Source organism: Botrytis cinerea, chromosome 5 (assembly GCF_000143535.2).
Source record: "Botrytis cinerea B05.10 chromosome 5, complete sequence".
NCBI lineage: Eukaryota > Fungi > Ascomycota > Leotiomycetes > Helotiales > Sclerotiniaceae > Botrytis > Botrytis cinerea.
This window is the reverse complement of record NC_037314.1, coordinates 1,418,688-1,445,101: the sequence shown is the minus strand read 5'-3', so window position 1 is coordinate 1,445,101 and position 26,414 is coordinate 1,418,688. Positions and strand designations below refer to the sequence as shown.

The following is a 26,414-nucleotide window of genomic DNA, read 5'->3' as shown; positions in this document are numbered from 1 at the left end:
TTTTTTTCTTCTTCTTTTTTTTTCCGGTTAATTGATTGATTGGAAGATAATAAGTGTGATTGAGATGTGTGAAATTGGGGGCCGCCCGTTTCGTGATAGTTTCCATCTATGCAGGAATAATCTTCTGGGTAATATAAACTGATAGAGTATTAGTCGTCCACGGCTGACGATGGAAATTGGTAGGTAGTGTTGAACATTACACGATTGGAAGGTACAGTTTCAGTTTCCTACCTACCTACCCAGATAGATTGTTATCATTGCTTATTTATTGGGTCGAATCAATACGCAGCACAGTTTAGTTAGCTCGTCCTCGCATCCCCATTCTCTCCAAGAGAAAAACGGCTCTGGGATCTCGACAATACTATGGTCGTAAACTGGTTACTCGGTATGAGCGGGGGACTAGTGTAAGATTGCATCTGAGATATCAATGTGTTACCGGTTAGGGGTATGTAATGCATTGGGAAGGAAACTGTGCAGTTATTCTCTCTTGGTCTGTTGGAACGAATTTGTTGGTATACCATAGACGCGTATCCGTTTGCAGAACTGAATATATACTGAGATGCGGATTCTACTGTATGTTTGATGTCAAGTGGATTTATACAGTGTGTTTATTTTACTGTCTTTGGGGTTCGGCGAATATTGTCAATTTTTCAGTCCAGTATGCTTGGTGATTCCTCACAGCAGTGTTTCTGTATGCTCTTAGCTATGTGCTTTTACAAAAGTTGGATGGCATAGGAGTACGCTTCAGCGGTGGGAGTTTTGCTTCTCACATTCTCTTCCCTCTCTTCGATGGCCTAAGTGAAGCTGCTAAATTCTCTCGACTTTCAAAGAATTTTCAAACTTTCTTGTCTATGAAAGACTTCTGTTCTGCTTCTTCTTTATCTAGGAGAGGAGGAAAAGAGGAAGGAAGATTTATACGCCTGTATTCTTTCCATGCAGGTCTCTTGACAGATGTATCAATAGTGACAATGATATATGAGACTAATGTGTGTGTGGGTGATAGGACTTAGATAGTAATATCCGAGTCCTTTTCATGCACATGGCCTCCTGATAGATATTCGGGGCCGGTCAAGGCACCGTTCTTCAGTCTGTATGATTAGAATTCGGAAATCTGATTCCAAGACAACCATTTTGTGAGCTGTTAGCTTTTTGGTAGATCAGAGACGCTTTCGCAGACATTCGTCCAACTTGGAGATGAGCAAATAGATAGATTTCATTTATTTATAGAGTATCATTCCGGTTTTATCTACACTGCATCGATTACAATGCACGATATTAAGAAGATCCCAGAATTTTAATCCCAATATCGTGGTCGGAGGTACGTTCTTGCCAGTGTGTTTCTGGGTATTGCCTAGCATTACGGTTCCCCCAAGCCTACCATTAAAGAATCGACTGCGGCGCCAGATAGACTTGCTTGGGATATTTCTTCTATCTGGTACTTGCAGTTGTGTGACGATGGTAATTACTTATTCCAGCGCTCAATATTCGTGGGAATCTGGAAGTGAAATAGCTTTATGGATCGTTGAAGGATTCCTTCTCACCGTATTCTGTGTGTCCCAAATCTACTATCTTTTCGTTATAGAGAGATAAAAGCCATACCTACCTTTGGCTCAATTCAAACCCGATGCATTCCACTTCTTACATCCTCAGCTTCTGCAAATTTGTCTATCTGTTGGTGAGACAATCGCTTGTTCCAATCATAGATGTCGCAGATATCAACGATGATAGGTACCCACATACTACATTCCATTGTAATTTTAATCTACAAGAGTAAGTAACGTGCGTATGAATTGATATTGTGGCAGATGGTTGACTCTCATTAGTGTGATTCGCTATTAGAAGCTGGAGTTAGACGACCACCTTTCACTATCCTCAGTGACAGCCAATTTTTTCAATGGGCTTCTTCTATCAATCCTTGACTATTTTGTATAGCTTGGTATCTTTTGATGTGTACTTTTGTAGAACGCCGCACTCCTCGCGACCAGTCTTACAAATACTGACAATTTGTTTGACCCAGTGGCAGAATTTTTGTGATCATTGGTTCTGCTTTCGTCTGTCAGTCCTACGAGTAGCATGAAATACAGGAGTTCATGGCTAAAAACGTCTCTGAGGTTCAGTATCGTTTACCACATCTTTGGTAGAAACTCACGAATACAATATCATGAATATTGAAGTTGGTGCACTTGCTTAGAAAATCTTTGCTGTATCACAAGCTCTTGTGTCCCACAGGAAATTTCAAATGCTGTAAAGGAGACAGACAGTTTCATCCACCAGAAAACTCCCTTCAGCTTTGACTGACTAGACATAGGACAATCCACGGCCATCGACCTATCTCTTGCAATAGATGCAAAAATTTCCGAAAACGAAGAAACCAAGAAAGTTCTAATCTTCTGTCTACTTCAAGAGAATCTATAGTTCGAGGTATGGTTACCGGCACTGATAGCGCTCACTATGAATCACTGGATTCTATAAAAAGAAAGATAGCGGCAGCTATGATGGCTGATAAAATTAATCAAGCCTGCATCGACGTTATTGCTGCCGGAGATTTGATGTTTTTTCTTTCTTTTTCCTTCCTGTAGGTCATAGTAGAGCCCAATTAAACAAATAGAGAAAAAAATTCTTGGTGAGAGAAAATGACTCGTAGATTGGCTACGAGTGAGAATAGCGTGGTCAATAGGATCGTCCATCAAAAGCAATGAAAGTCCAACCAAAGCAAGCTAATTACACTTATTAGCCATTCCAGGATCAAATCACCAAGTGCATTGTCCATGCCACGGTGTAGAGCAACAGTCTTCAGAGGCTTGACAATCACCGCTTGCAACGAGTGAAAACATTCAAATTTAAATGTGCCTAGGCATGTATTGAAGCCAGGTTCGAATGTCGTTAGCCTCCAATGTAATGTTCACGGTGTGGCTCAAGTTCAAGTGTAGCACTCTGACCTTTGATCAATGCATTGCTTGGATTTGAAACAACATGAATACATCTATACTCGATTTATCTTGAAGTATGAATTGAATTCGTCCCCACTCGCACACCAATATTTGAAAGTCCTTCTTGAAGCGTGATGAATTCCGCTGGGTGTAGAACAGAACCCAAAAATAGTGCACCAATACCAATGAAGACCTTGCAGCCCAATGTCTGGATCATGTGACCATAGGGAGGCTGGCTTCAGGAGAAACCTTATAAGGAAGTCAATTGTTCCCAACTCTGGCGTAGCACGGTGTGAACTAGTGCCAAGTCGGATCTCCCCAAATAAGCTTCTTTAGCTTCTTTAGCTGCTCTAGCTCATGTTCATCACATTTGACTAGTCGGGACGAGCCGACTTGCAAGGCTTTAGACTCAGGTACAGGCGGGCGAATTGCCGGTGCACCAAGTCCCGACATGAGTTTAACGCAAAGGCAGAGAAGTTGCAAACTCGAATGCTCAGCTCAGGGAAAAGCATATCGAACGAGAACCAATAGTCGCGATGAAACAATAATGAAATAACGTTAGTTGGTGCAAGAAAGCTCTCGAGTCTATTTGAGATGGTGGCTTGCAGCTGAATGTCCAACGAGCTCAATTGTCCCGGGAAGGCGCAGGAGCTGCACATCAATTTCTATAATCTGTGCTACAGTTCACGAGAATTCTGTACTTGGGAAAGTTTCCGGAAATTATGGATTCAGCATTTGTATCTCTTGGGTACTTAATCCTTCGTCCTCACCTCCATCTCAATTCTTCACTTCATCAACATTCATTTCATCAACACTCACTTCAATAACATCCTTCTCATTTTCAATCAACGTAAAAAACTATCAACATGCAGCTTCCAGCAGTTCTTCTCGCCCTCTCTCTCCTCCCAGGAGCCTTGTCCTGGTCTCCATTCTCTTTCCTTTACGATCCTGAAACTGCACAATACGTTTACTCGCCCATCGAGCAGATCCGTTATACACTCGCTTTCGAGACCTTTATCCTCGATTCGAAGAACTGGACTGCCTTAGAATATGTATACACCAATGATGCTATTGCAAACTTCACTGGTTTGGGAGCCGAACTTTGTATGTTGTTTTCTTGTTTTCAAGCGGAGCTTTCCAAAATTTGCTGCTCATGACTCCTTGTTCGAACATTGTTCATGGCGGACGAGAGATTTATAGAAAGAGATGGCTGTGATTCATGGGGGCCATTGGAGCATGCGAACATAGGGACAAATAACAAAAGCGCTAACAACCATTCAAGGGATCGGAAGAGACGACATTATTGCCAACGAAAAAAATGGCTTAGACCACGTTGCACATGGTGTTCATCAATTGACTAGCAGTGCTATCTTGATCAACCCGGCAAACGCCAGCGAGGCTCATGTTTCGACCTAGTACGTATTGCCCTTCTTTCTAATGTACATTACGACTGACAAAATTCAACAGCATCACATTCAACCATTTCGACACAAACACGGAAGGAACACAAACGCATGTTTTCTCCGCATGGTTCAAATTTGAAGATGATTTCGTTGATACTGAATCCTTCGATGGAACTCCAAGTTCATGGAGAGTACAGAACAGACAGATGGTGTTGGTCGGTGGGGGAGTTGGAGATGACCTTGCAGTTGAGAGACCTTAGGTGAAGCCTGGAACGAAGTTTAAAAGGAGGCAGCGATGTTTGTCTAAAGAGCGACAAAGCTGGAGTTGAAAGATAGAATAGGGGGGGGGGGGGTGAACGGAGGAAACTAAATTCATGGCGGAAAACGATATCAGCAGATTCGTAATTTTAATACAATACTTTTTATTTTTGACTGGAGCGCACCATGCTTTCTATCACGTTGTTTGGGTCCGATGATGAACTGTCAAGCTCCAAAAACCAGTCAAAAATAACAATCAGCCACTTTCACCTGATCTCGGCATGGCTCGATGGAAGCGAGTCAAGTCATATATTTTCATATGCATTCCCAGCAACAACGATACAATATCACAAAATCCTACTATGGGAACTACAGCTAACACCGGAGAAGGTGCTTTTGTTACGGTTACTGAGACCACGTAGCGGACACGAGACAGCGCTAAACGACGGCTCTTGCTCATGCTACTTATATTCCAGTATACTGCGTTCAGTATCTCCCTCCACTTCAAGATCCGGAAACCATCAAATTTTTTTTTAAAAAAAATCCAAGTATCAAGAGCGACAATCTCAGAACATCGATACAGACGTGAACAGGTCGGGAAAAGAAACACGATGAAACACAAAAGAATAGAAGCTGCTAGTTTCGAAGCGGGAGACCATGGAAGCGAATTTCCCATTTCGTCCTTTCGGTAAGATTCGCACAGAGATATTCTCAAGCTCGCGGACGAAAAGCGCGAGTTTGTCGTTAGATATCAAAATGGGTATGATGGATGGATAGCCGAGGATGGAGACCCCAGGAATGACAATGAGGTTTCCTTCTGAAATAGCGATATATTGTTGGACGAGACAGTATGGAAAGTTTTCTCGGAGGGGAGGACAAATTTCATCCTCCCACAAAGATTCTGTTAAGAGATCTTTGTTCCCGTTCTCGGTGAGTCGAAAAATGGGGCAAGACACATATGTTTATATATATATATATATCAAAAGTTCGAGAGCGTTAGGTTAGTTTAGGTACGTTTAAATTGGTTGTAATTCTATTTTGATGAGAAATCTTCTCTATATTATACTGCATTATTTCGTATCCAAGGCTCTTCTAATGTTTCCTTCAATCCTGGTCTGGTATATTGCTTCCTTCCTTTCAAACTCCGATGTACTCCTCATTCAGTCCCCACCACGTCCGCTTGACGATAAATTCGACTCAAAGTTACTAGCATTTAGCAAACGCTTGTGGGATACGTCATCGCACTGTTCTCCCAGATGTTAGCAAGAACTCATCAATCTTAATTTCGCATTCCCAATCCTGCACATTGACCAAGAGATAACTTACAGCTCTTCATTCAACGCCGCACTATCACATTAATACATCCGCTACAATCCCAAACTGCCTTGGCATAAGTTTCCTTGGTGTAGGTCCCGTAGTCGATATCCCATCCCTCTTGACTTTTCCCCCCTCATCGTGAACTACAGGTGTCACCTTCTTCGGCGTGAGTCCTATAGCCTGTACAGGTATTGGTGGTGCCTCTTCCCTTTTCACCCCTTTATCCCTATTGTGATCAAACTTTGGACCCTTGTTGTGCGTCACGTAATGTATCCGTGTATATGGAGATCGGTCTCTTCCCTTCAAGAGGTCTAGACGTACGCCGCTTATCACCCCGATAAGTGATACCAAGGAAAGAAGACAGACGAGACCAAGTAGTATTTTGGATTTGGAAGGTAAGTTTTTGATTCTTGTCAGAAGACCTCGGAAAGAGGTCCTAGTCTTGACGTGCGAAGATTGAACGGAATTCAGGAAGGAATTCTTCCAGTGTGAAGTCTTGTAGTATACAGGCTTGTGTGGGTCTTCTGAATCGGAGATGATGATTTGAGGTGGAATTTGAGGTTGATTGTGCGTAGGGAGTGTACTGCCGAGCTGGCGGGAAAAAGTGCGTGCGTGAACCATTGGAAAGGCAGGGAGAGAGAAGGTTCAGGTCAGATACGTTGTGGTTGTGTCTATGAAGTTGAGGGAAGATAGATAAGATTGAATCTGGAAAAGATTGACGGACACAAGAACGGATATACAAATAAAGTTCAGATTAAGGTTGCCCGGATTCAAAGTAAACAATGGGGTATATAACTAATGCGATTCCAGATGAATTGAAGCAAAGAAAGTATAAGAAAACAAGAGGAAAGGAGGGAGAGAAGATGATGAAGATAGGATGAACAGCACACAAACCGAACCCAACAAGCTTCAATTGAGATCAAGCAAAGAAAGGGATGGAAAGGTCTTTTTCACCTGATCTTCAGTCCTAAACATTTGAAAGTCCAGAACCAATCGAACCATTTCCTAATGATCCACTAAGATCCAATTTCATTGAAATTCATCATCATATGGAGATCCAAGCTTAAGCTTCTTCCAAATTTATATCCTTTTCAACGATTAGCTCCACAGCCTCCACTTCATCTAACCAGTCCGAGCCACTCTGATATTCGTTATCAAGGGCGAGCACGGCTATCAACTTTTTTTCAAGCCAGGAACATGAAATGATATCCACTTTGATCGATTGCCAAGATTCCCTAAAGAGCGATGGTATGGATTGGGTGTAATTTGAAGCCAGCGTTTCATCAGCTTCTTTACCGCTAAAACGGCTGAAGTACCGGTACCAAGTGATAGATTTGTTTGTGGACGTCTCAGTTTGTTTATGAAGCCCTGACGAGGTGGAATAGATACATATGAAAATGGAGCTGGCGATGTTGTGAGACGACATTGTAGTTTGCGTCGAGCATTACTGTAGATGGGCGTCTATGGTGCAAATTGAGTTGAAGAAGTCTCGGAGTGCAGCAGCAGCATATGGCGGGATAGAAAAGTTCGGTAGTCAAATGGTGTCCATGGCCTAATTTAAAGGCAATCTCCACAGGCTTACGACCCCCGTGGCAAACTCAAATTCGAACAACTGGGGATGTTGTCGTGCTAAAAATAATTAATCCCAATCTCCATCAATGCATAGAGGTACTTATTCAGACCATACTGCTCTCATGTGATTGTATGAAATGTACCAGATTGGGATAGCAAATCTTTTGAGACTGGAAGTACTGGTGGTAGTGGCCATACTACAAATTCAACTTGTTACAACGGGGATTTGAAGGAGAAATTGCGATGGAATTACGTCAAGAGATTTAATAGAGTCATGCGTGGTGAACTTACGAACTCTTCGACAGAGGTGGTTATGAGCCCATATAGTCAACGGAAGCTTCGTGACCTCTTACCATGTGTTGACTTCCAGCCATGTCGAAAGAACGAGATGCGACGGATTAGCGAGTGTCGTCATTTGTCATTGTTCACGAGAGCGAAGCAGATTGCACCAAGTGTTGTTCAAACGCAGTCATGTATGTTGGCTCTAGTGAGCATGTAACATCAACAGTAGGTAGTCTCATTTATCGCATTTAGATGGCAATCGGATTCCGGAAAAGAGTTGGCAGTTCCACGCACCAGAGGTTCCGGGCGGATAAAAAATCCAAAATCAATAGAATTACTGGGCGTGCGTGGCTTTTGTGCCCTATTCTGTTCCAGAATCTCGATATATATATTACCTATAATTTGGTTTCAAATCATCATCAATAGTCCTACCCCTTGTATGAAGTGGCAATCGAAGTAGGCCTACAAACCGACCTTGACGACTCATCGGAATGCACTCTTCAATCTTCCTTCGTCTCGCAAACTTGCAGGATCACGAGAAACGTGCGAACTCATCTCCGGTATAATCGAGACATTTTGAAGCCTGGACTGAAGCCCTTCGTTTATTAATCTCACATAGAAAATGGAACGTTGCTCCATACAATAGATTAGATGAATAGTAAGAATTGCACACTGTTATTGATAGACCAACAAGTACAGAGCCGGAAAGGATAATCCCAAGTTCTTTTGCCCTCTATATCCATCAAAGGGCCCAAACCCACTAGCTTTAAACTGAATTCTCTACTCGCACAGAATCTGATTGCGTTGCGATATAAACGGGTCAGTTATTTTTTCCCTGGACAGCTGCCCTCGTATACTGCAGACTGTCCAGTGTCTCATCATAAAAATAAATCATACAATGCAGGCCTCTAAGTGAAAAAGTAGTCCAACCTTTCCAATCGCACCATAAAGAACCTATTATGATGCGTCATACTGGGCTATCCTTACATGTCGCATTCAGAATCTAAACAAAAAAGATTGAACACGCGCATCATTTTCAGGTCGACCTGGTAACGGTAATATACACAGTAGTCGTCGGTCCACAGCCTATGCCACAGGATATAGATGAAGATGAAGAACGAAATGAAGAAAGCGAAGAAGATCTGGTGGATGTTGTAGACGTAGTCGTAGAGCCGATCAAACCAAGCCCCAGCGACGAGGATGAAGATCTAGTAGTTGATGTAGATGACGAAGGGGTAGAAGATCTCGTCGAAGTGGTTGTCAGTAAAAGGGCAGTAGAAGTTCTAGCTATTGACGTAGAGGATGAAGAAGAGAATAAAAGGGCAGAAGACCTCATTATCGCTATTGTGGGGGAAGAGCTCGTTGAAGTGGTTCTCGATGAAGGGGAAGTTGGAAGGGTAGAAACTCTAACCGTTGACGAAGAGGACGAAGAGGGGAGTGAAAGGTTAGAAGATCTAAGTATTGGCGTAGAGGATGAAGTGATAATAGATCTAGTTGTTGATGTGGTGAGAGGGGATGTTATTGAAGTAATTTTCAATGTAGGGAGTGTGGAACCTGAATAATTCGAGTTAGTGTTGGCTTTAAAACAGGAGTGCGAGGGGAACATTTGGGTTATGAACTATCTGCCACTCGGATTGAGGGCGCGTGATTAGATTAATTGCTTACTTCTCGAAGAAGATGTAGATGAAGAAGATCTGAATGAAGAAGATGGAACTAATGCCGAGGGAGTTGGATAGACCTTTTTCCCCATGTTAGCGAATTAGTTTCAGGCATTGATATCATTGAATTGTTGTGCAAATTTTGGACAGCTACTAACCGTATAAGATGATGTTCCATAAGAAAATGCGGGACTCGGACAACCTCCTGTCATTGAAGGAACTCCATCGGTACCCGAAGTGATGGGCACAATATTTGATCCGCAACTCGCAGCTTGCGCAATATGGACATTTGCGTTGTCCTGATCAAACACCACATAAGCACCTCTCATGAAGGTATCTCCTAAGATCACATCCGTCTTTTCGGCGGCATTGGCAATGGGCCCATAGCATGTAGCACCATTGAACCATATGAATTGAGCTAATTGGATCCTGATAATCTGCCCTGCGAATCCGAAATCCATCGTGCCTGCGATATTTCGGAAGCTACAAGGAATGGTATAGAGGCCACCTCCTTTACTGACCCATCCTGGAAAATAAGGGAGCATGGCGTTGACAAGTGAAGGTGGCAAATAACTCAATGTACTTCCGGAGTCAACAATGACGGGTTTCGCATAGCCAGTGGATGTCAAATTTGTCGGTAGCTGGCCTGGAAATGTGATTCCAAAGTACGTCATATTGATCCAATATCTAATTTCAAGACTGTTCAGTAAGACCATCCAATACGCAGGACAGAAGTCAAGAAAGTAATTACCTTGGATAACCATCCGGACTTTGATAAAATGGTATAATGGGATTTTTAATTAGTGAGCCATAGTACTTCTTTGTATCAAGACCGCCAAAGATAATGGAGCCTATAGAATGAGTCAACTAGTACAGTCATGTAAACCTGGAAGTCATACCTGAAGCTGTATCGACATTGCCCAAGTCTATGGCAAATGCACGAGTTTTCGTCAGACCTTGCAAAGCAAGTTGATCAATAATATTGTAATAACCAGTTCCAAGGCCAAGCCCCCAAGATACACCCATGATACCCGCAAACATTCGATTACTGCCCGATGCAACACCAAACTGAAGTTTTTTAAGAGTTGGACCTGACCCCATCCTAAACTTTGTCAATAAGTATCTGAAAAACTGGGATGATTACTAACATAAAATTGTCCGTCGCATAAGCTCCAGTTACTGCGCCGATACCATACGCTATATTCAAGGCTTGACTCAATGGTACGAAAGAGGTAGATTTCGTGGGATCGTACTGAGGATAACTGGAGCAAAATGATGTCCACCCCGAGGTAGCGCACTGTGGATTCACCCAAACATCACTGCTCCCTGTATCGATACTGAGGGTTATAGACTGCGCGGGATACCCAATCTGTACTGCTTATGATTAGCCAACATGATTGAGGGTACGCTTGAAATGACATACCGGTGATCATGTAAATATCCCCAATGTAAGGGTTGGCCAAATTTGACTTGGATTGCCTTTTTTGAACATTTGGGACTCCCGCAACTTTCGTCACTCCCAGCTGAAAAACTCCATCATCAACCATCCGGTTTGGTAAGACTTTGGTAGTTGCATTGTTTTCGAAATCATCTTCAATATCAAGGAAGGCCGCTACCGTTACGGCCAAAAGAAGCAACCATGTAACCATGGAGAACATTGTTGAATCCACGACTCAAGTGGAATCATGTCACCAAAAGTGGCGGTATCCCCGGCTATATGTATATTCTTTTAAAGTGTTCCACGATCTTGACATTCCCCGCATTGAAAAGCCTCATACCTGAGTTCGACACTGGGACCTGAAAGCTAACTTAAGACATTGATCTTCGGAATCAAGATATCGCAGTAATTCAAACAAGCCCTTCGAACCATGTGTACTAGTACATACGAAATAGACGCTGGAGAATGCACGAGACTGAACTTTCCTTTTCTAGTAGTGAGGAATGATAACTTTCAAATGTGGCGTAGAAGCAGAAAGGATTTAAGAAGCATTTGAACGCCCCAGAAGCATCTTTGCCCACTGCGCGGCTTACTCCAGTTGAGAATTTTATATATCCTTCCCGTCAGCAACTCTTCAAATCGAAAGCCGCAACTTTCTAACTAGAAGAGAAGGAACAAATACTCAACTGAAAATTCACGCATGACTTAGGTATTTTTTAAATTACGAGGTGGAATGATAATCGCCAACTCACGCTCATAGCAACTATCCCACGGAAAAGTGTCACCCCCGACGCTTATTACGACAATCATAATTACAGATGTTAAGACAGAAGAATTCTTTGAAGGGGCTACCCACTTGCTGGGACGTATAACTGCTCAACACTGGTTGAGATGAGATCTAGGCAAGCAAGGCGTGAAATAGAAATTGTACTTCATCCACTCACGAAGGACGACACCTACAGTAAAGAAATTCCTGCTCATGGCGCACTGAGATAAGATCGGAATGCAAAGAGAAAATCTTGACATGTTACGTCGCCGTCTATCCGTGGAATGAGATCTGGGTCAATTTGTTGAAATAATCGCGATATCACGTGGATGATCTTTTTACTTTCCTAAAATAGGTTTAGGCAGAAAAGCAAACTCTGCTTTTCGCTTAGTAATTAGCGCAGATCACCATTGCGGCTACAAATATTCAAATTTTGCGCAACAATTTTCTTTTCTTCTTCATCAAAAAGTATCAGAGCCAGCCACGACCTCCACCTTGACTTCAAAACAGTGGTGTGTTGCCAGCATTCTTAACTGAGTGTGAGGCTCTGTAGAGGAAGCAAATCCTTAATAGGAAGTTCGTTTTCCGTGTGTCTTCTTAATTGAGGGCGAGGGGATCCGAATGTCGAAAGAGAGGAAACAAACCAACATGAAATTTATCCTTTTTAAATGGAATGCAATTTTGACGTATGACAAGATGTTCGAACTAGATGAGATCCCTTGGCTGGCCCGCGAGTCAAATGTGTCAACATATCTCGGAGGAAATAATTACGTGCAGTGATGCATTCCACAATGTAGATACATTCCATGATTCGCGATCCAACCATTGCCATTCAGTAGTATATAATTTACTCATCATTCTTGATGGTCTTGATACCGAAGTATGCTTGTGCATGTTTGAAAGTACCTAGATACTCGCGGTAACAAATTTATTATACACACACTTGACTGTTCCTGCCCTCGCATTTTTCTTCCCATGCCAAAGACCATTTGTTGCGGAAATTTTGAGCTCCAGGCGAAATTCTCAGGGTTTGAATCCAACGAATTGAATCGGATGGACCAAGGACCACTGGTGCCTGTAAGTATACTTTAAGAATAGAGCAATACTGGCCTTCAACCTTTGACTCAGGTTCTTGAAGAATAGGTAGGGACTACAAAGAAAAGATTGACCTTTGTTGTTACACTGATCAACCATGACCAGCAATAAATGTGTTGGAAAGCCGCACATATATGTATGCCTGCAGAGCCACGGATTCAACACCACTTTTCCCCGTTTCAGCTCGAATGGTTATGTTGCGCTTTACAACACGCCGCATCGGCCCCCTCTTCAAGCACGAAGTGTGCACTTAGTTCACCTCATAGACAACTAACTCATAGACGATCCAGTGTGGGGGAACACATCTCTTGCGATTGCTGAAATACTTGAACATCGATGCAAATTGGCAGGCATTTCTCCCTGGGGAATTAGATATCCACTGTGTAGCCCCATGTAACCAACCCATATCATGATGGAACCTCAAAACCCCGTACCATTTTGCGCCATACTGCCTCCCTCCCTCTGCCCAGAACGCCCCATTCCTTATTTCCAGATAGTTATCCTTTTATATAATGAATTATTTGTCGGCAGCCGCGACGTCACCGCTGACCATCTTTCGTAGCTCAAACTCCTTGGTAAATTCGCGGCTGAAAACCTCGAGTTCGGATACCAAGTTACGGCAACAGGCGACCAGAGCCTCCTTGGGAGTTATCTCACCATCAGTTTGGATCCGGAGTTCGAATTTGGAAAAGAGGGGATGAGGAACTATGCGCCTCCAATTAGTACAAAATCTCCAAAAAGTCTGGGCATCCATTGGTATAATGGAATTTTGCTGGTAGTGTAGTAGGCGTACTCTTATAGCCAGAAAATATAACATGCGGATCTTTCAACAGATGAGCACGCAACATGTTGGCGAGAGTGTGGTCTTCTTTGTTGAAGGTAAAAACCGAAGAGTTGGGGGTGCCTGGACAACAGTTTATTAGCATAATCTGCTGCAGTGCCAGCATACGCAATTATCTACAACTTACGCGTATCGGCTTCCTCAGTACACTTCTTCTCGCCATCTCCGAGAATAAATAACTCGAATCTATTGTGTATGGTTAGCTTCTATCCTTCATTGTCGCGTGCGGCGCATATAGGTATAAAAGCTATGGAGATAAGATATACCTCTCAGGCGCGTTCGACATATTTCCTAAGGCGGCCATAATTACTTTAGCAATTGTTCTTTTGGATAATTCCCTCTTTGTGCCTGTTTTGACATTTTGGATTTTGCTGCAAACTGGGAAGAACTTACAATGTATTTCAAGGTATAATGTGCTCGTCTGAAGATTGAAGCTGGGGTTTCAATTGGAGTAAGGTATGGCACGTTATCCAAGAATAAATGGAAGGAGCTGTGGCAGGACCAGTAAATAGCAGCGTCGTTGTAATTTTGACAGTGACAGTGAAGATACAAACGATATAAACTTGTGAAGCTGGTGACAAAGACAATGCCAAGACCCGTAAAGAGCTAGTCCAAATTAGGCATAGTGGAGCATCCGTGGACGCGGCCGAGGCTCTCACCAGCCTCTCTCAGCCTCCTCTTCATTTGTGAAGCCATACATCTAGCCCATCGACCGACCGCATTGTTTTCTTTTCTTTTGCAAAATAAAGTATTTATGAGTGTTTTTTTGGATCACTTCATATTTGTTCGAAAATTGCACAACGCATCTTGAAAGATACCCTCAGCATAGTCCTCATGTTATTATCGCGTTGCACATGAAATTCAAATAGACATCTCCTGTTTTCCATCTCCAAGTCCCTCCAGCTTCTTCGTATCATCATCTCTCAAACGTCGAAAGTTGCATTGGTTCCAATTACTTCGCATCTTCCAGCTACAGGAACTCTGGATCACATCGAATAATGTCACCGTCTAACCATAAGCAAACGCTCCGTAAGGACTACCCATGGACAACTTATCCGCTTATATCGTCTGCTCCTATGCGCTTAATCTCGAAGCCTGCCTTGGCTTTAGCTGTTTCTAGAGCTGGTGGTTTAGGTTTCCTTGCTGCTGGTCACGAGTGAGCTGATCCCTATTCCTTTATATTCGCTTTTTATCGCAAATCACTGCTTTTTCCAGGGGACGTCTCACACTAAGTATATATGAGACGAGCTCGCTGAGCGGGCGGCTACCTAGATAATATACTAGGTCTATATTACTCCACTTTTATGTTGCTCATAAATATTTGATACTTTTGGTCAACTAGCGTTGGGGCAATATGCTATCTAGAGCGATTTTACAACTCATACCACACTCTTCTCAATCCCAGTTTAAGCTACGCTATGCATAATTTCATATATGACCAAACTAATACTCGAAACCATCCAGTCTCTCCACCCTTTCGGACGAAATCAGAGAGATACAAGATTCACTCTCAAATGACCCTATTCCCGGTAGCTATCGAGATACTCTTCCTATAGGGATTGGGTTTATAGTCTGGGGTTGTGATCTTGAGCATGTCTTGTCAATTCTCGCTCCCCTTCCATTCCCCCCTGCAGCGGTATGGTTGTTCGCGCCGCATACTAGCTCAGATTTGCAGGAGTGGGCAGACTCAATCCGAAAGCTCACAGGTAATCTTACCAAGATTTGGATTCAAGTCGGCACCGTCTCTTCTGCCCTGTCGGCTGCTCATTTTTGTGACCCTGATGTTCTCGTTATCCAAGGCTCTGACGCTGGTGGCCACGGTCTCGCTCATTCTTCCTCAATCGTTTCTCTGCTTCCTGAATGCGCATCTGCATTACGTTCAAGCGCGTATTCGCACATACCTCTCATTGCTGCAGGTGGAATAGTCGAGTCACGTGGAGCAGCAGCTTCGTTTATGTTGGGTGCTAGTGGGATATGCATGGGTACACGGTTTTTGGCTTCTTCTGAGGCAGTGATATCGACGGGCTACCGAAATGCAGTATTGGCAGCAGAAGATGGTGGTGTATCAACCACGAGAACAACCCTTTATGACAAATTGAGAGGAACAGCAGGCTGGCCCGAAGAATATAATGGAAGAGGAGTAGTTAACAGAAGTTACTGGGATGAAGCGAACGGTATGAGTATGGAGCAGAATAAAGAGCTTTATGAAGATGAGGCGAAAAGAGGAGATGAGGGGTATGGTAACAAGGGACGACTGTGTACATACGCTGGCAGTGGTGTTGGATTGGTTCGAGAGACTATGGATGCTCGTGACATTGTGATTGAGGTGAGGGAGGGAATGAGGAAGTTGATTAGAGAGGGATTAAGTCGTTTGTAAAGCACGCTGGATATCATGAGTTTGAAATGCTCTATGATTTTTGAGATCAGAGCTTGGGATGTGAATCAGAGATTGAGTATGCGATCTCATCTCATGCATTTTTATGAATTTCTTTTCAGTGTATAGCTTCGCGATGGGTGGCAGCTTTTATTATTCAGTTCTTACGATGCAAATATCCAATGTTTTTCTGTGGACATACTAATATTGTTATACACAAAAAAAAATGTCTACCTTCAATAAAAGAATTTTTGCCTTCTAGTTCCGTGAATCGAGAGAACGGTGCAATTACAGGTTCTAGGTGCGCAGCATCAAAGAGGATGTGATGAAGATCGAGGAAAGTGGAACTGTGCGAGAAAAGGAGTGGGACAGGAGCAAGCTGGAACTTGATATTATCACTCTTAACTGTTTTTACCCCAAGTTAATAACGCTAATTGTTCTCTTGTCCAAATTTCTCGTCGTTGAACTTTTCTCTACTGTACATTTTTATTTCTTCCTCTTCTTCCTCTTCTTCTCGTTGATTTCCCAAAGCTTCCCTATCAACCTGTTCTCCCCTAACGGCATCCAACTCAGCCCTCAACCCAATCCTATGCACCTCCAACTCCGCACTACTCAAACCTGCAGCAAAACGCTTTCTAGATGCACTAGTCCCGCCAAATAGCCCAGGACCTTGCGGAGCCGCTAAAATCGCCGCAGCTACACCAGCTAATTCCATACCCACCGGCCCCACCAACAGCGGCGCGATACGTTTTGGGCCACCGCTGTACCAGGCATGACTATCTACACATATTCCACCCAAAAAGCTCAAGCGAGTTTGAAAATATGCATGAGTTTGACAGACAGCAACGGGTCTGAAGAAGAAGACATAGATACCTCTTGAATGCACGAGACATGTGACCTGAGCATAGCACAATCATCCCTCTGCTTAGGCTTAGCACTAAAGACCCTACCTTTGATTAGTCTTCGCTACCCTTTACGAGAAAAGGGGTTCGAGAACTAGAGCATTGTGAGATCGTTTTTTTTTTTTTTTTTTTTTTTTTTTTGTGTTGAGGCCGCAAAGTCTCATATGCCATAGGGACAGTCTGGGTATTTGCTAACTAGAATGAACGTCAATCGATTGCCTATCAAATAGCATGTAAGAAAGATGTAATCCAAAAGGCAGAGGCATGTCTACGTGGGCAGGCGAGCGAAAAGAAGCAGCAGGCAAGGTTGAAAGACTTCGGAGAATTAGTGAAGCTCTCCTCGTGAACGCGATCTAAAAGTTTGCTCTCACAACCACATATTCGAAAATAAACCATAAGATTTCTACGGATAATGGTAACTTCTTACGCGAAACAAATGAGCTCACTTGTAGGTATTTTTGCTAAATAGCACATCCGCAATCTAGGAGCACAATCCATTATTAAATGTTACGAAAGCCTTGAGGCCAATTTGATGTTATAACAATCTGATCCTGACATTTATAACTGCGAAACAAAGACAAAGGAGAATGAAAAGAAAAACTAAGAGATATCAATTTCCAGTGCAATGACACGCTATGCACCCGATCCAGCCATACCACCCGAAAAAAAACTTAAAAGATCTAGTATCATAAAAAAAAACGACAAAAAAAAAAGCTCCATCCATATGTATGTATGTATTCGGTTTATACATGCGTACAAGCACAGCCCTTTGTCTTCCCGCCACTTGTGAGATCAAGCCGTCTATGCGAGTTAGAACAATGGCAATTCTCCTCCTGCCCTGTCTTTTCTATCACAATATCCAACGTTCGGAACTTTATCACCACCACTTGTCCAGCTGATCACGGTCAATGCCGTGGTATATACCATGACAATCAAGCCAAATATACAAAGCATAATATCTGCCCCTTTGCGGAAACGTGTTTTGGCTACACCTCGATAATGTAGCATTGGCTTAAAAAAAGTTAGTCTCTTAATTCTGGGGATTAAAGTATATGAATGAAGTGGAATTTGTCGATAAAAAAAATGGATAGCATACCGGATATATGAATACCAGTGGGATACAAGCAAAGCTTCCTACGATCGAAACAAATTTATCTAAATCGTTAGAGCCAACGTATGCAATGGATGCGCACAGGGCAACAACGAAGAAGCGGAAAACGTTCTTTTGCCATTTGATATAAGGATTGTATTTTCCGCTTTTGGTAAAGAGCTCATTCTCCGTGATTCTAATGGCTGGGAAGATCTGTAGAGGAGTTGACAAAAGAATGGCGCATGAATAGAGGAATTGAACACCATTGACCATCTTGTCGTTCTGTGGAAGATTAAGAAGGACAACTGTCTCTATATGGGAACCAAATGCAGCGTAAGAAAGAGCACCCATAGAGATGAATACTACGCTGATGATGATCATGACCACACCGAGAACAGGAGGAAACTTCTTTGGGTTCTTCATGGATTCTTGAATAGGAATGATCAAGCCGATGCCTTCGAATGTAAAAATGGCGGTGCCTATGAACAACGTCCAGTCTTGCTGGTTGAAATTGACGATGTCAGAAATACCACCTTGTTTCACAATTGTGAAAATGTCGTAATAGTAGAGATATACTAAGCCAACGAGAATAAAAGCATCTGCTATAAGCGCGGTAAATCCGAGCTTGCTGATATCGCGCAAAAGAGAGAATGGCAAGAAAATAGCCATCTGTAGCAAGATCAACCATGAAACCTCCCAGTGAACTCTACAATTAGTCACAGCTGCTATGAAAGCTTGCAAGTTCTCTGACGTGAACACGATGTATGCAGCCACAAATCCCATCTGACTGATGACAATCGATGAAAGAATGACTGTTCGCATCCATCTCCCGTAGAGAACACCTCCCATATCCCCGAAAGACGCCTCAACCTTTAGCCGCGTGTTTACGAGTAACACGAAGCAGTAGTAACTCAGAGCTGCGACGAGAAGAAGGATGATGTTACTGAAAAGCATTCCGCCGTTGAGATACGCCTTAGGTAGGAATAACACGCCAGTACCAACAAAAGATTTAAGCAACAGCAACGAAGCTTGAAAAGGAGTGGTTGTTCCTTGTGGTGCGCGCTCCTTGCGCTTTCTTTTTCGGCGACCAGGTGTAAGCAGGGCACTATTCTCCATAGGCTCTCTATCTTCGTCACTACCTTCACCGTATTCATCAGAGACAGCATCAGACCCAAAGTATTCGTCAGGTCCGAGAACCTCATCGTCTTCTTCCAATTCTTCACCCGCGAAATGGCCGTAGATGGTTAAAAATTCGAGGAAGTTGTTGGTAAATATTTTTGGCTGTCGTTGCGCGAGTCCTCCGCCTTCTTCTACATCTAAGCCATCAGGAGTTGGGCTGCCTGCTGCTCGACGTAGATAATTTCGTCTAAATCCACCTGGCAATTTGATTGTGCCTATATCAAGGACTTCGTTCTCTGCTTCTGGTCGCGAGATATGAAAGCTCTTACTCCTCTGAGATCTACTCGCTCTGTGAGCATCCTCGGTCCATCTGTATATGGGTCTGGTAACGTCACCACCTTGTAATCGCAGACTCGAAAACTCGTCATCATCTAGCCCAGGTGCTATAGTTTCAATTGCCTGTTTCGATGTACTAGCTGGAGAGCCCACACGGAATGATGGTGACTGTCCGCTTGGTCCAAAGATCCCATCAGCGGCACCGTCACCTCCTAGCTGCGGAGGCCCTTGTTGTACCAAATGTCTTTTTATAATTTCTGGGTCCTCGTAGGCTGTCGGACCAGCCCATCCTTGCCCTCCTTGTACAGATCGCGGAAGAGAGCCATAATTACTAAGCGCTCCTGTGCCTTGTGTTTGTTTACCGGCAGCGGCTGGTGATAATGAACGGATAGGGGGTGTTCCAAAGGTAGGAGGAGTCTGCCCGATAGAATTCGAAAGCGCAGCAGCCAACGCGCTAATACCCGGACCAGGCGCATAAGATGCTGCACCACCTGCGCCAGCCAGAGGGAGAGGAGTAATGCTCTCAGGTGAATCTGCGGCGGCGGCCTGATTCGGAGTAGGTATCTGTCGAACTTGTGGAGTGCCGTGATGGGAAGGTACTGGTGAAGCCAATCGAGCTGTTGATTTATCTCTTGAAGATGGACTTCCCGACCGCCCTCTGAATGAGCCTGGTGATGGTGAGGAACTCATTGGTACTGGCAGAGCTCGAGAAGAGGAAGGAGTCGACATGATGATTTGAGATGAGGTCGGTGGAGAAGGCAGTAGATATATTGTGAAAGAAGAGCAGCAATTCGCTGTGTCTTATCTCATGATAATGGCCGTATTGCAACAATCCTGGTAAGACAACCAACCTGTGAAGGATGGGGAAGAAGGAAATCTTCTTCCGCGATTTGCGTTAGCCTTGATATACGGGAGATGACAACAAAGCCGGTTGAATATTTCCACGACTTACCAAGAATGAAGGGCAAAATAATTTTCTGATGGAATACAATGTGATTGTGAAGATGTCACCTGCCTATCTCATTCTCATCCTCAGCTCGCACCAAGCTATCCGGCTATCGTGCAAGATACATAAAATGGCCCTTGGCTTGTCTGAGAATCTCAAACATCCAACATCAACATCTAACGAATCGGGGGAGGTGCAGCGATTGAGAAGACCCCGAAGATCGCCAACCAATTAAATTCCAAGATCCGACTGCTTTTGGTACGATATTTCGATTTGTTTCGCAGATAATGCAGTGAATAATATAAAACAGTACGAGTAATGGAATGGTACTACCTAGGTATGCACCAAGACATACACCAAGATATCTGCCTGGGCAATGATCTCGCATTCCTTTGGACTGAGTCAAAGGCAAATGGTGATAAGGTTACGATACGCGTGGGCGGATGGATTTCATATGAGCCATTTTCTATTCTACTATCACCTTACACAACAAGTACAAGTGATGAGAAGTATTTAACTCTTTCCTTTCTCTCTGCTGCTTTCTTCCCTCCTCCCTCCTTCGAATCGTCTTTGTTCGAAACTCACTTTGGACAATCGTCTCGCGCTGTTGTGACCTGTGTCCCTTGTCCTGCCACATGACGTCGAACGGCAATATCCTTGTTCTTGGCTTCACCAACTCTTAGTTCTCGTATCTGCTCATGAGTATATGTACATGGCATTATTTCTGTACTGGTATCAACATATTGATTTCGAGGTGGGTATCGATATCGCCATTGGTTTCACTATCAATCATCGAGAATGCCCAATGCGGGCCAGGAAATTGACAGCGTCCGCGGATCTAGTGCCAGCAAGCATGGAACCCAGTGTGAGGGTGAAGCTCCTGCCAGTGAATCTACCGTTGGCAATGGACATTCCTTGACCCATCAAGTGTTACGCACATTCTCTAGCAATGCAACTAACAACGACCAAACACCGGACCCCCAAGAGGAGCAGCAACAAGATCCATTCTCTGCTGGTACTATGGGAGACAATTCATTGACTGTCCAAATGCACAATGAGGCAGAGCGGAAGAAGAGTGGTACGGCGATCCCTAGGTCAGGGCTGGGACCTCGACCAATTGGTGGACAAGAGAAGTTGGGGATGTTTTCCGGTGTGTATGTACCGACATGTCTCAATGTTTTGAGCATTTTGATGTTCCTCCGATTTGGATTTATCCTAGGACAAAGTGGGATATTGGGCATGCTAGGTTAGTTTCTGAATCCACAAGACTATAACAAAGATTGACGGTACACCCAGGCATGCTTGTCGCTTCGTACGTGATCAATTTTATCACTACCTTCTCTCTTTCTGCTATTGCCTCGAATGGAACAGTGCGCGGAGGTGGTGCATATTACTTGATATCTCGTTCTTTGGGCCCAGAATTTGGAGGGTCAATTGGACTCGTCTTTTATCTGGGCTTCGTTTTCAATACTGGAATGAATGCCGTGGGTCTTATCGACTGTATCACGCTGAATTTCGGTGCCGACAATGGCAATTGGGCTCATATTCTGCCTGAAACAAAATGGTATTGCTACCTCTGGTCTACCGTAATACTAGTTTTGTGTACACTTTTATGTTTGGCTGGATCTGGGATCTTTGCGAGAGCTAGTAATGGGCTATTGGTTGTTCTTTTCATCGCCACATTGAGTATCCCGCTCTCTGCATTGATCGTTAGCCCTTTCGAAAGTCAGAATTTAGGTATCGAATATACGGGCATTAGCTTAGAAACACTATCTGGGAATCTTTTGCCTCAGCTTACTAGAGGTGCCGCTGGCAGTCAAATCAATGGACGAGAGACTTTTCAGGATCTGTTTGGCATCCTATTTCCTGCAACAGGGGGCATATTCGCCGGGGCAAGCATGAGTGGTGACTTGAAGTCTCCGAGCAAAGCCATCCCAAAAGGAACTGTGTATGGCCTTATCACAACTTTTTTCTTGTACACTCTAGTTATACTAGCCATGGCCGCGACCGTGACTCGTTCATCTTTCCTCAGAAACACGAATGTGCTTCAAGAGACAAACATGTCAGGGCTGTTAATTCTGGCAGGAGAAGTATCCACTAGCTTGTTCTCTGTGCTCATGGGAATCATCGGCAGTGCAAAGCTTCTTCAAGCAATATCAAGAGATAGCCTGCTACCTGGGTTTTCCATATTCAGCCAGGGAACTAAGAAAGCTGATGAACCCACTTTCGCCATCGTTTTTACGTTCATTGTTACCCAATTGACAATGCTGGGCGACCTCAATCAGATCGCAAGTTTTGTAACGATGACTTATCTTGTAAGTACAATTCGGTGACATTATGCGAGAATACGAAACCCCCTTCTCCATACCCAATATCCGATTGCAATTGCATGTTGCATCGATGACTGCGCTCGCCTGATGTGCGATATTGTATTCTGATGTATACATCTGTCATTTATGCTCACCATCTTCCCTTGTTTTATGTTCGTTTGTATACTTTGAGTGCAGCGGTGGTCGAAGTCTCATTTATATACTAAAGAATTCTTATGGGTAGCATTAGCTAACATTGTTAGATGACCTTTCTAGTCATGAATCTAGCCTGCTTCCTCCTTTCAATCGGTTCTGCACCTAATTGGCGTCCCAGTTTCCATTTCTTCAACTGGCAGACTGCTTTTGTAGGAGCAATATTGTCAGGAGTTGCAATGTTCTTTGTGGACGGGCTTTATGCAACAGGGTGTGTAGGCATGCTTCTTCTTCTATTCCTTCTTATACATTATTCCGTAGAGCCGAAGAGCTGGGGGGATGTGTCTCAAAGTTTGATATATCATCAAATTCGAAAATACCTTCTCAAGCTTAAACAGGAGCATGTCAAATTTTGGCGCCCTCAGGTCATTTTACTTGTTAATGACCCACGCCGACAATACAAACTTATACAATTCTGCAACTCCATGAAGAAAGGTGGTCTGTATATCCTTGGCCATATTATTGTGACGGATGATTTCAGCCAATCCGTGCCAGAAGCTGTAAGTAGAACTTCTTATTTCATACAAACAAGTCGTATCATTTAAGTTCACATGTACTGACCACTGAGAGCAGCGTCGCCAGCAAGCAGCGTGGAACAAATATATTGATTTTTCAAAAATTAAAGCGTTTGTTAATATTGCCATTTCTCCGGCTCTAGAATGGGGTGCTCGCAATATTATTCTCAACGCAGGACTGGGAGGAATGAGGCCCAATATCGCAGTAATGGGGTTCTACAATTTAGATGACCTTAGAAATGCTCAGCCATTGATCGACATTTCGGAGCCATCTAAACCATCGCCAGCCAATGTCAAGACATTCAAGTCACCACCTAGTTACAGGCGTCAGAACAGTAAGGAAAGTAAGATGCAAGGAGTGCTCCCTACTGATTTATGCCGAACCGAAGGCATGATGAGCATAACAAGCTATGTCACTATTCTAGAAGATTTACTCTTCAAGCTGCAAATCAATGTTGCAGTGGCCAAAGGTTTTCGAGATCTGGAATTGCCAGATACTGAAAACACCAAGAAGTATATTGATCTTTGGCCTATCCAAATGTCTGCCGAAATCGCGGCTGAAGGAGACGTAAAACAGAATGTTTTGACCACCAATTTTGATACTTGTAGGATACACAATTTCTAAATTTCCTTCCTCTGAGGTCTCTGAGGTAGCTAACAATAGCAATAGACACATTGATACTCCAACTTGGTGTCATTCTAAACACTGTACCTGCTTGGAAAAAAGCATACAAACTTCGCGTAGCTGTATTTGTTGAATATGAAAACGACGTGGAAGAAGAAAGAGGCAGGGTAAAATCTCTACTCGAAAATTTGCGCATTGAAGCCGAGATTCTTGTATTCTGGTTGGCATCAGGAGATATTCCATCCTATGAGATCATTATCAATGGTGCAACTCCTGCCTCAGATCAAGTTGATGAGGTTGAACAGTGTCTTAAGGGACAAGACTGGTGGGAAGACATACAAAAGCTTCGAGGAAATCGTGGAGCTACCACATCTGCTGCGGCAGATTTGGCTCAAATAAAGAACATATTTAATACTACTCCAACTTGGCCGGACGCATCATTTCAACAAGGTGCACGGTATAGACATGTAAGTGCTCGCTCAATCCACCTCTTGTTCTTTTAAATGTTCATATGTTCTCCTGTCCCTGTATATTAATTATTTTTTTGGCGATGACTGACCTGATCTTGAAACTTTTTACAGGCCGAACGATTTCTTGGACTCCGACGGCTGCTAAGGAAATCGAGGAAAAGACAGAATGTTAGTAATCTGAAAGGCTTAGGCGTTAGCATGGGTATGCGATCTCAGAGGTTGGAGCCCGATGTTATGAGCCGACATGCTAGTCAAGGAAGTGCAAGCGAAGATTCCGATAGTGATTCCGAACTTCAGACCGAGGAGCCTGAATCTGATGACGAAAGTGCGGCGAGTGAAGGAGACCTCGATGATTTCGAGTCAGATAGCGATACCCATGCTGGAGAGATCAAACCACTTGCAAGAAGAAGAAGCCATGGCGATAGCTTACGCGGTCCTCCCATTTCTAAACGTGCAGCGGGAGCAGAGGAGCCGGTTCCTCCTACGATTTCGAAATCTACAAGACAATCGATAATCGATACTTTCAATGAACCACCAGATGCATCTATGCCAACCGCTTCAGCGCCTGTATCGCCACCACGTTCACCTCAACCATCCAGTCTTCAGCCAGCACCAGGTTTAGAATTCCCCGGCTCTGTACAATCATTGAAGGACTCACAGAAGTCTCCGGTCGCTCCTGATCTACCAAGATCGGCATCTCTCCTACAACCTCATAACCATGGGAAGAGACCACCGATATCTAGACACGCATCTACGCCGAAATTCTCATCAAAACCAGTTCCCATGACCCGCGTGGCCACAGAAGACGGCCCCGGCCCTAGCATAATGTTCGCCGAAACACCGTCTCCACCAACCGCTCGCAAATCCACATCGCGTATCCCATCCGCCTACCGTTCCTCTCCCTCTTTCGACCGGATTTCCGAAGCATCCAATTCTTCCAATCCTACCCGTAATTCTCCTTCTCCAACCCGGTCTTCATACTCTCTGCAATCTATTCCGCTTAGTTTCAATGATTTACCTTGTAGAGCCCAGCATCTAATTCTGAATCAATTGATTAAGAGTCAAAGTGGGGAGACGGCAGTTATTTTTACTACTCTACCGAGTCCGGTTGAAGGAACAGGTGGAAGTAGAGAGGCAAGTGAGGGATATCTTGGGGATTTGGAGGTGTTGTGTGGGGGCCTGCCGCCGGTGCTGTTGGTGCATAGCAACAGTATGACGGTTACTGTTAGTTTGTAGGGAGTGGGAATTGGGATATTGAAGGGCAACAAAAAATGCATTTGGGGGTCGGGCAAGGTGGGCTTTATCTAGTTTTAAAGGATAAACAATAGGTATGCATACAATTAAGAATACATTCAGGTTGATAGTTATTTTAGACTCTTGCTATCTGTAATTGATATGATAGTGTCAGCCGTTATACGCAGGGGAGCATTTCAATCTCGTTGGATCATGAGTAGAATCTACAATGTGATCACTGCAATCCCAAATGACCTCAGCGCAACAATACTACTCCAAACTCCACAGATATATACCCATCAAGAGTGTCATAATCTCGTAGGAATTATTTGCACGTATAGAATAATTGAAATGACGACCTCCTTGTTTATCATTTCTTCATTATAACCATGGAATGGCATACTAATATCCCACATCCAATGTCCTATATTCTATGTCCCATAATCATGACTTCACTATCAAGCCTTTTGGGACTTGCGTGAAGTTGAACCGCGAGGATTTCTGAAAATGTATCGAGAAGATGTTTAGTATTGTTGTCCATGTCGTAAGACCAGGCTTTCTTCTCCAGATGAGTAACTTTAATCATCTTAAGATTTTATGAGTCGTCACTAATAAAGTATGATCGATAAAGAATAGGTACCTGAAAGTTGCTGTGCCATGAGGCGGTACATCGCCATAGCACATCATTTCGATCATCAAATCCCATAGCCGAGTTCTTGTTG

The 26,414-nt window shown here is 43.6% G+C and overlaps 7 protein-coding genes across 7 annotated transcripts; 4 read left to right on the top strand and 3 right to left on the bottom strand.

Moving 5' to 3' along the window:
* Positions 1–3,677: 3,677 nt before the first annotated feature.
* Positions 3,678–4,708, top strand: BCIN_05g04010 (hypothetical protein). Its single transcript, XM_001559784.2, has 3 exons — positions 3,678–4,034; positions 4,213–4,345; positions 4,398–4,708. The coding sequence occupies exons 1-3, from the start codon at positions 3,797–3,799 to the stop codon at positions 4,591–4,593; spliced, it is 567 nt and encodes a 188-aa protein (XP_001559834.2). The 5' UTR covers positions 3,678–3,796; the 3' UTR covers positions 4,594–4,708.
* Positions 4,709–8,428: 3,720 nt separating this feature from the next.
* Bcap12 lies at positions 8,429–11,481 on the bottom strand. The gene is made up of 7 exons (XM_024692989.1): positions 10,844–11,481; positions 10,569–10,794; positions 10,320–10,522; positions 10,172–10,271; positions 9,579–10,107; positions 9,428–9,500; positions 8,429–9,316 (listed from the first exon to the last, which is right to left on the bottom strand). Exons 1-7 carry the CDS (start codon positions 11,076–11,078, stop codon positions 8,799–8,801), a joined length of 1,884 nt encoding a protein of 627 aa, XP_024548773.1. The 5' UTR covers positions 11,079–11,481; the 3' UTR covers positions 8,429–8,798.
* BCIN_05g04000 (hypothetical protein) lies at positions 8,851–9,324 on the top strand (the record flags this gene model as incomplete). Its single annotated transcript, XM_001559787.1, has 1 exon — positions 8,851–9,324. The coding sequence occupies one exon, from the start codon at positions 8,851–8,853 to the stop codon at positions 9,322–9,324; it is 474 nt and encodes a 157-aa protein (XP_001559837.1).
* Positions 11,482–13,009: 1,528 nt separating the features above from the next.
* Positions 13,010–14,079, bottom strand: Bcrpb11. The gene is made up of 5 exons (XM_024692988.1): positions 13,954–14,079; positions 13,827–13,851; positions 13,688–13,746; positions 13,513–13,623; positions 13,010–13,424 (listed from the first exon to the last, which is right to left on the bottom strand). Exons 2-5 carry the CDS (start codon positions 13,844–13,846, stop codon positions 13,237–13,239), a joined length of 378 nt encoding a protein of 125 aa, XP_024548772.1. The 5' UTR covers positions 13,847–13,851; positions 13,954–14,079; the 3' UTR covers positions 13,010–13,236.
* Positions 14,080–14,277: 198 nt separating this feature from the next.
* BCIN_05g03970 (hypothetical protein) lies at positions 14,278–16,133 on the top strand. Its single transcript, XM_001559791.2, has 2 exons — positions 14,278–14,716; positions 15,025–16,133. Exons 1-2 carry the CDS (start codon positions 14,559–14,561, stop codon positions 15,935–15,937), a joined length of 1,071 nt encoding a protein of 356 aa, XP_001559841.1. The 5' UTR covers positions 14,278–14,558; the 3' UTR covers positions 15,938–16,133.
* Positions 16,134–17,295: 1,162 nt separating this feature from the next.
* BCIN_05g03960 (hypothetical protein) lies at positions 17,296–20,413 on the bottom strand. The gene is made up of 2 exons (XM_001559794.2): positions 17,933–20,413; positions 17,296–17,847 (listed from the first exon to the last, which is right to left on the bottom strand). Exons 1-2 carry the CDS (start codon positions 20,108–20,110, stop codon positions 17,647–17,649), a joined length of 2,379 nt encoding a protein of 792 aa, XP_001559844.1. The 5' UTR covers positions 20,111–20,413; the 3' UTR covers positions 17,296–17,646.
* Positions 20,414–20,903: 490 nt separating this feature from the next.
* On the top strand, positions 20,904–25,798 carry Bcvhc1. Its single transcript, XM_024692987.1, has 6 exons — positions 20,904–21,573; positions 21,624–22,642; positions 22,900–23,349; positions 23,423–23,969; positions 24,035–24,456; positions 24,571–25,798. The coding sequence occupies exons 1-6, from the start codon at positions 21,126–21,128 to the stop codon at positions 25,693–25,695; spliced, it is 4,011 nt and encodes a 1,336-aa protein (XP_024548771.1). The 5' UTR covers positions 20,904–21,125; the 3' UTR covers positions 25,696–25,798.
* Positions 25,799–26,414: the final 616 nt, after the last annotated feature.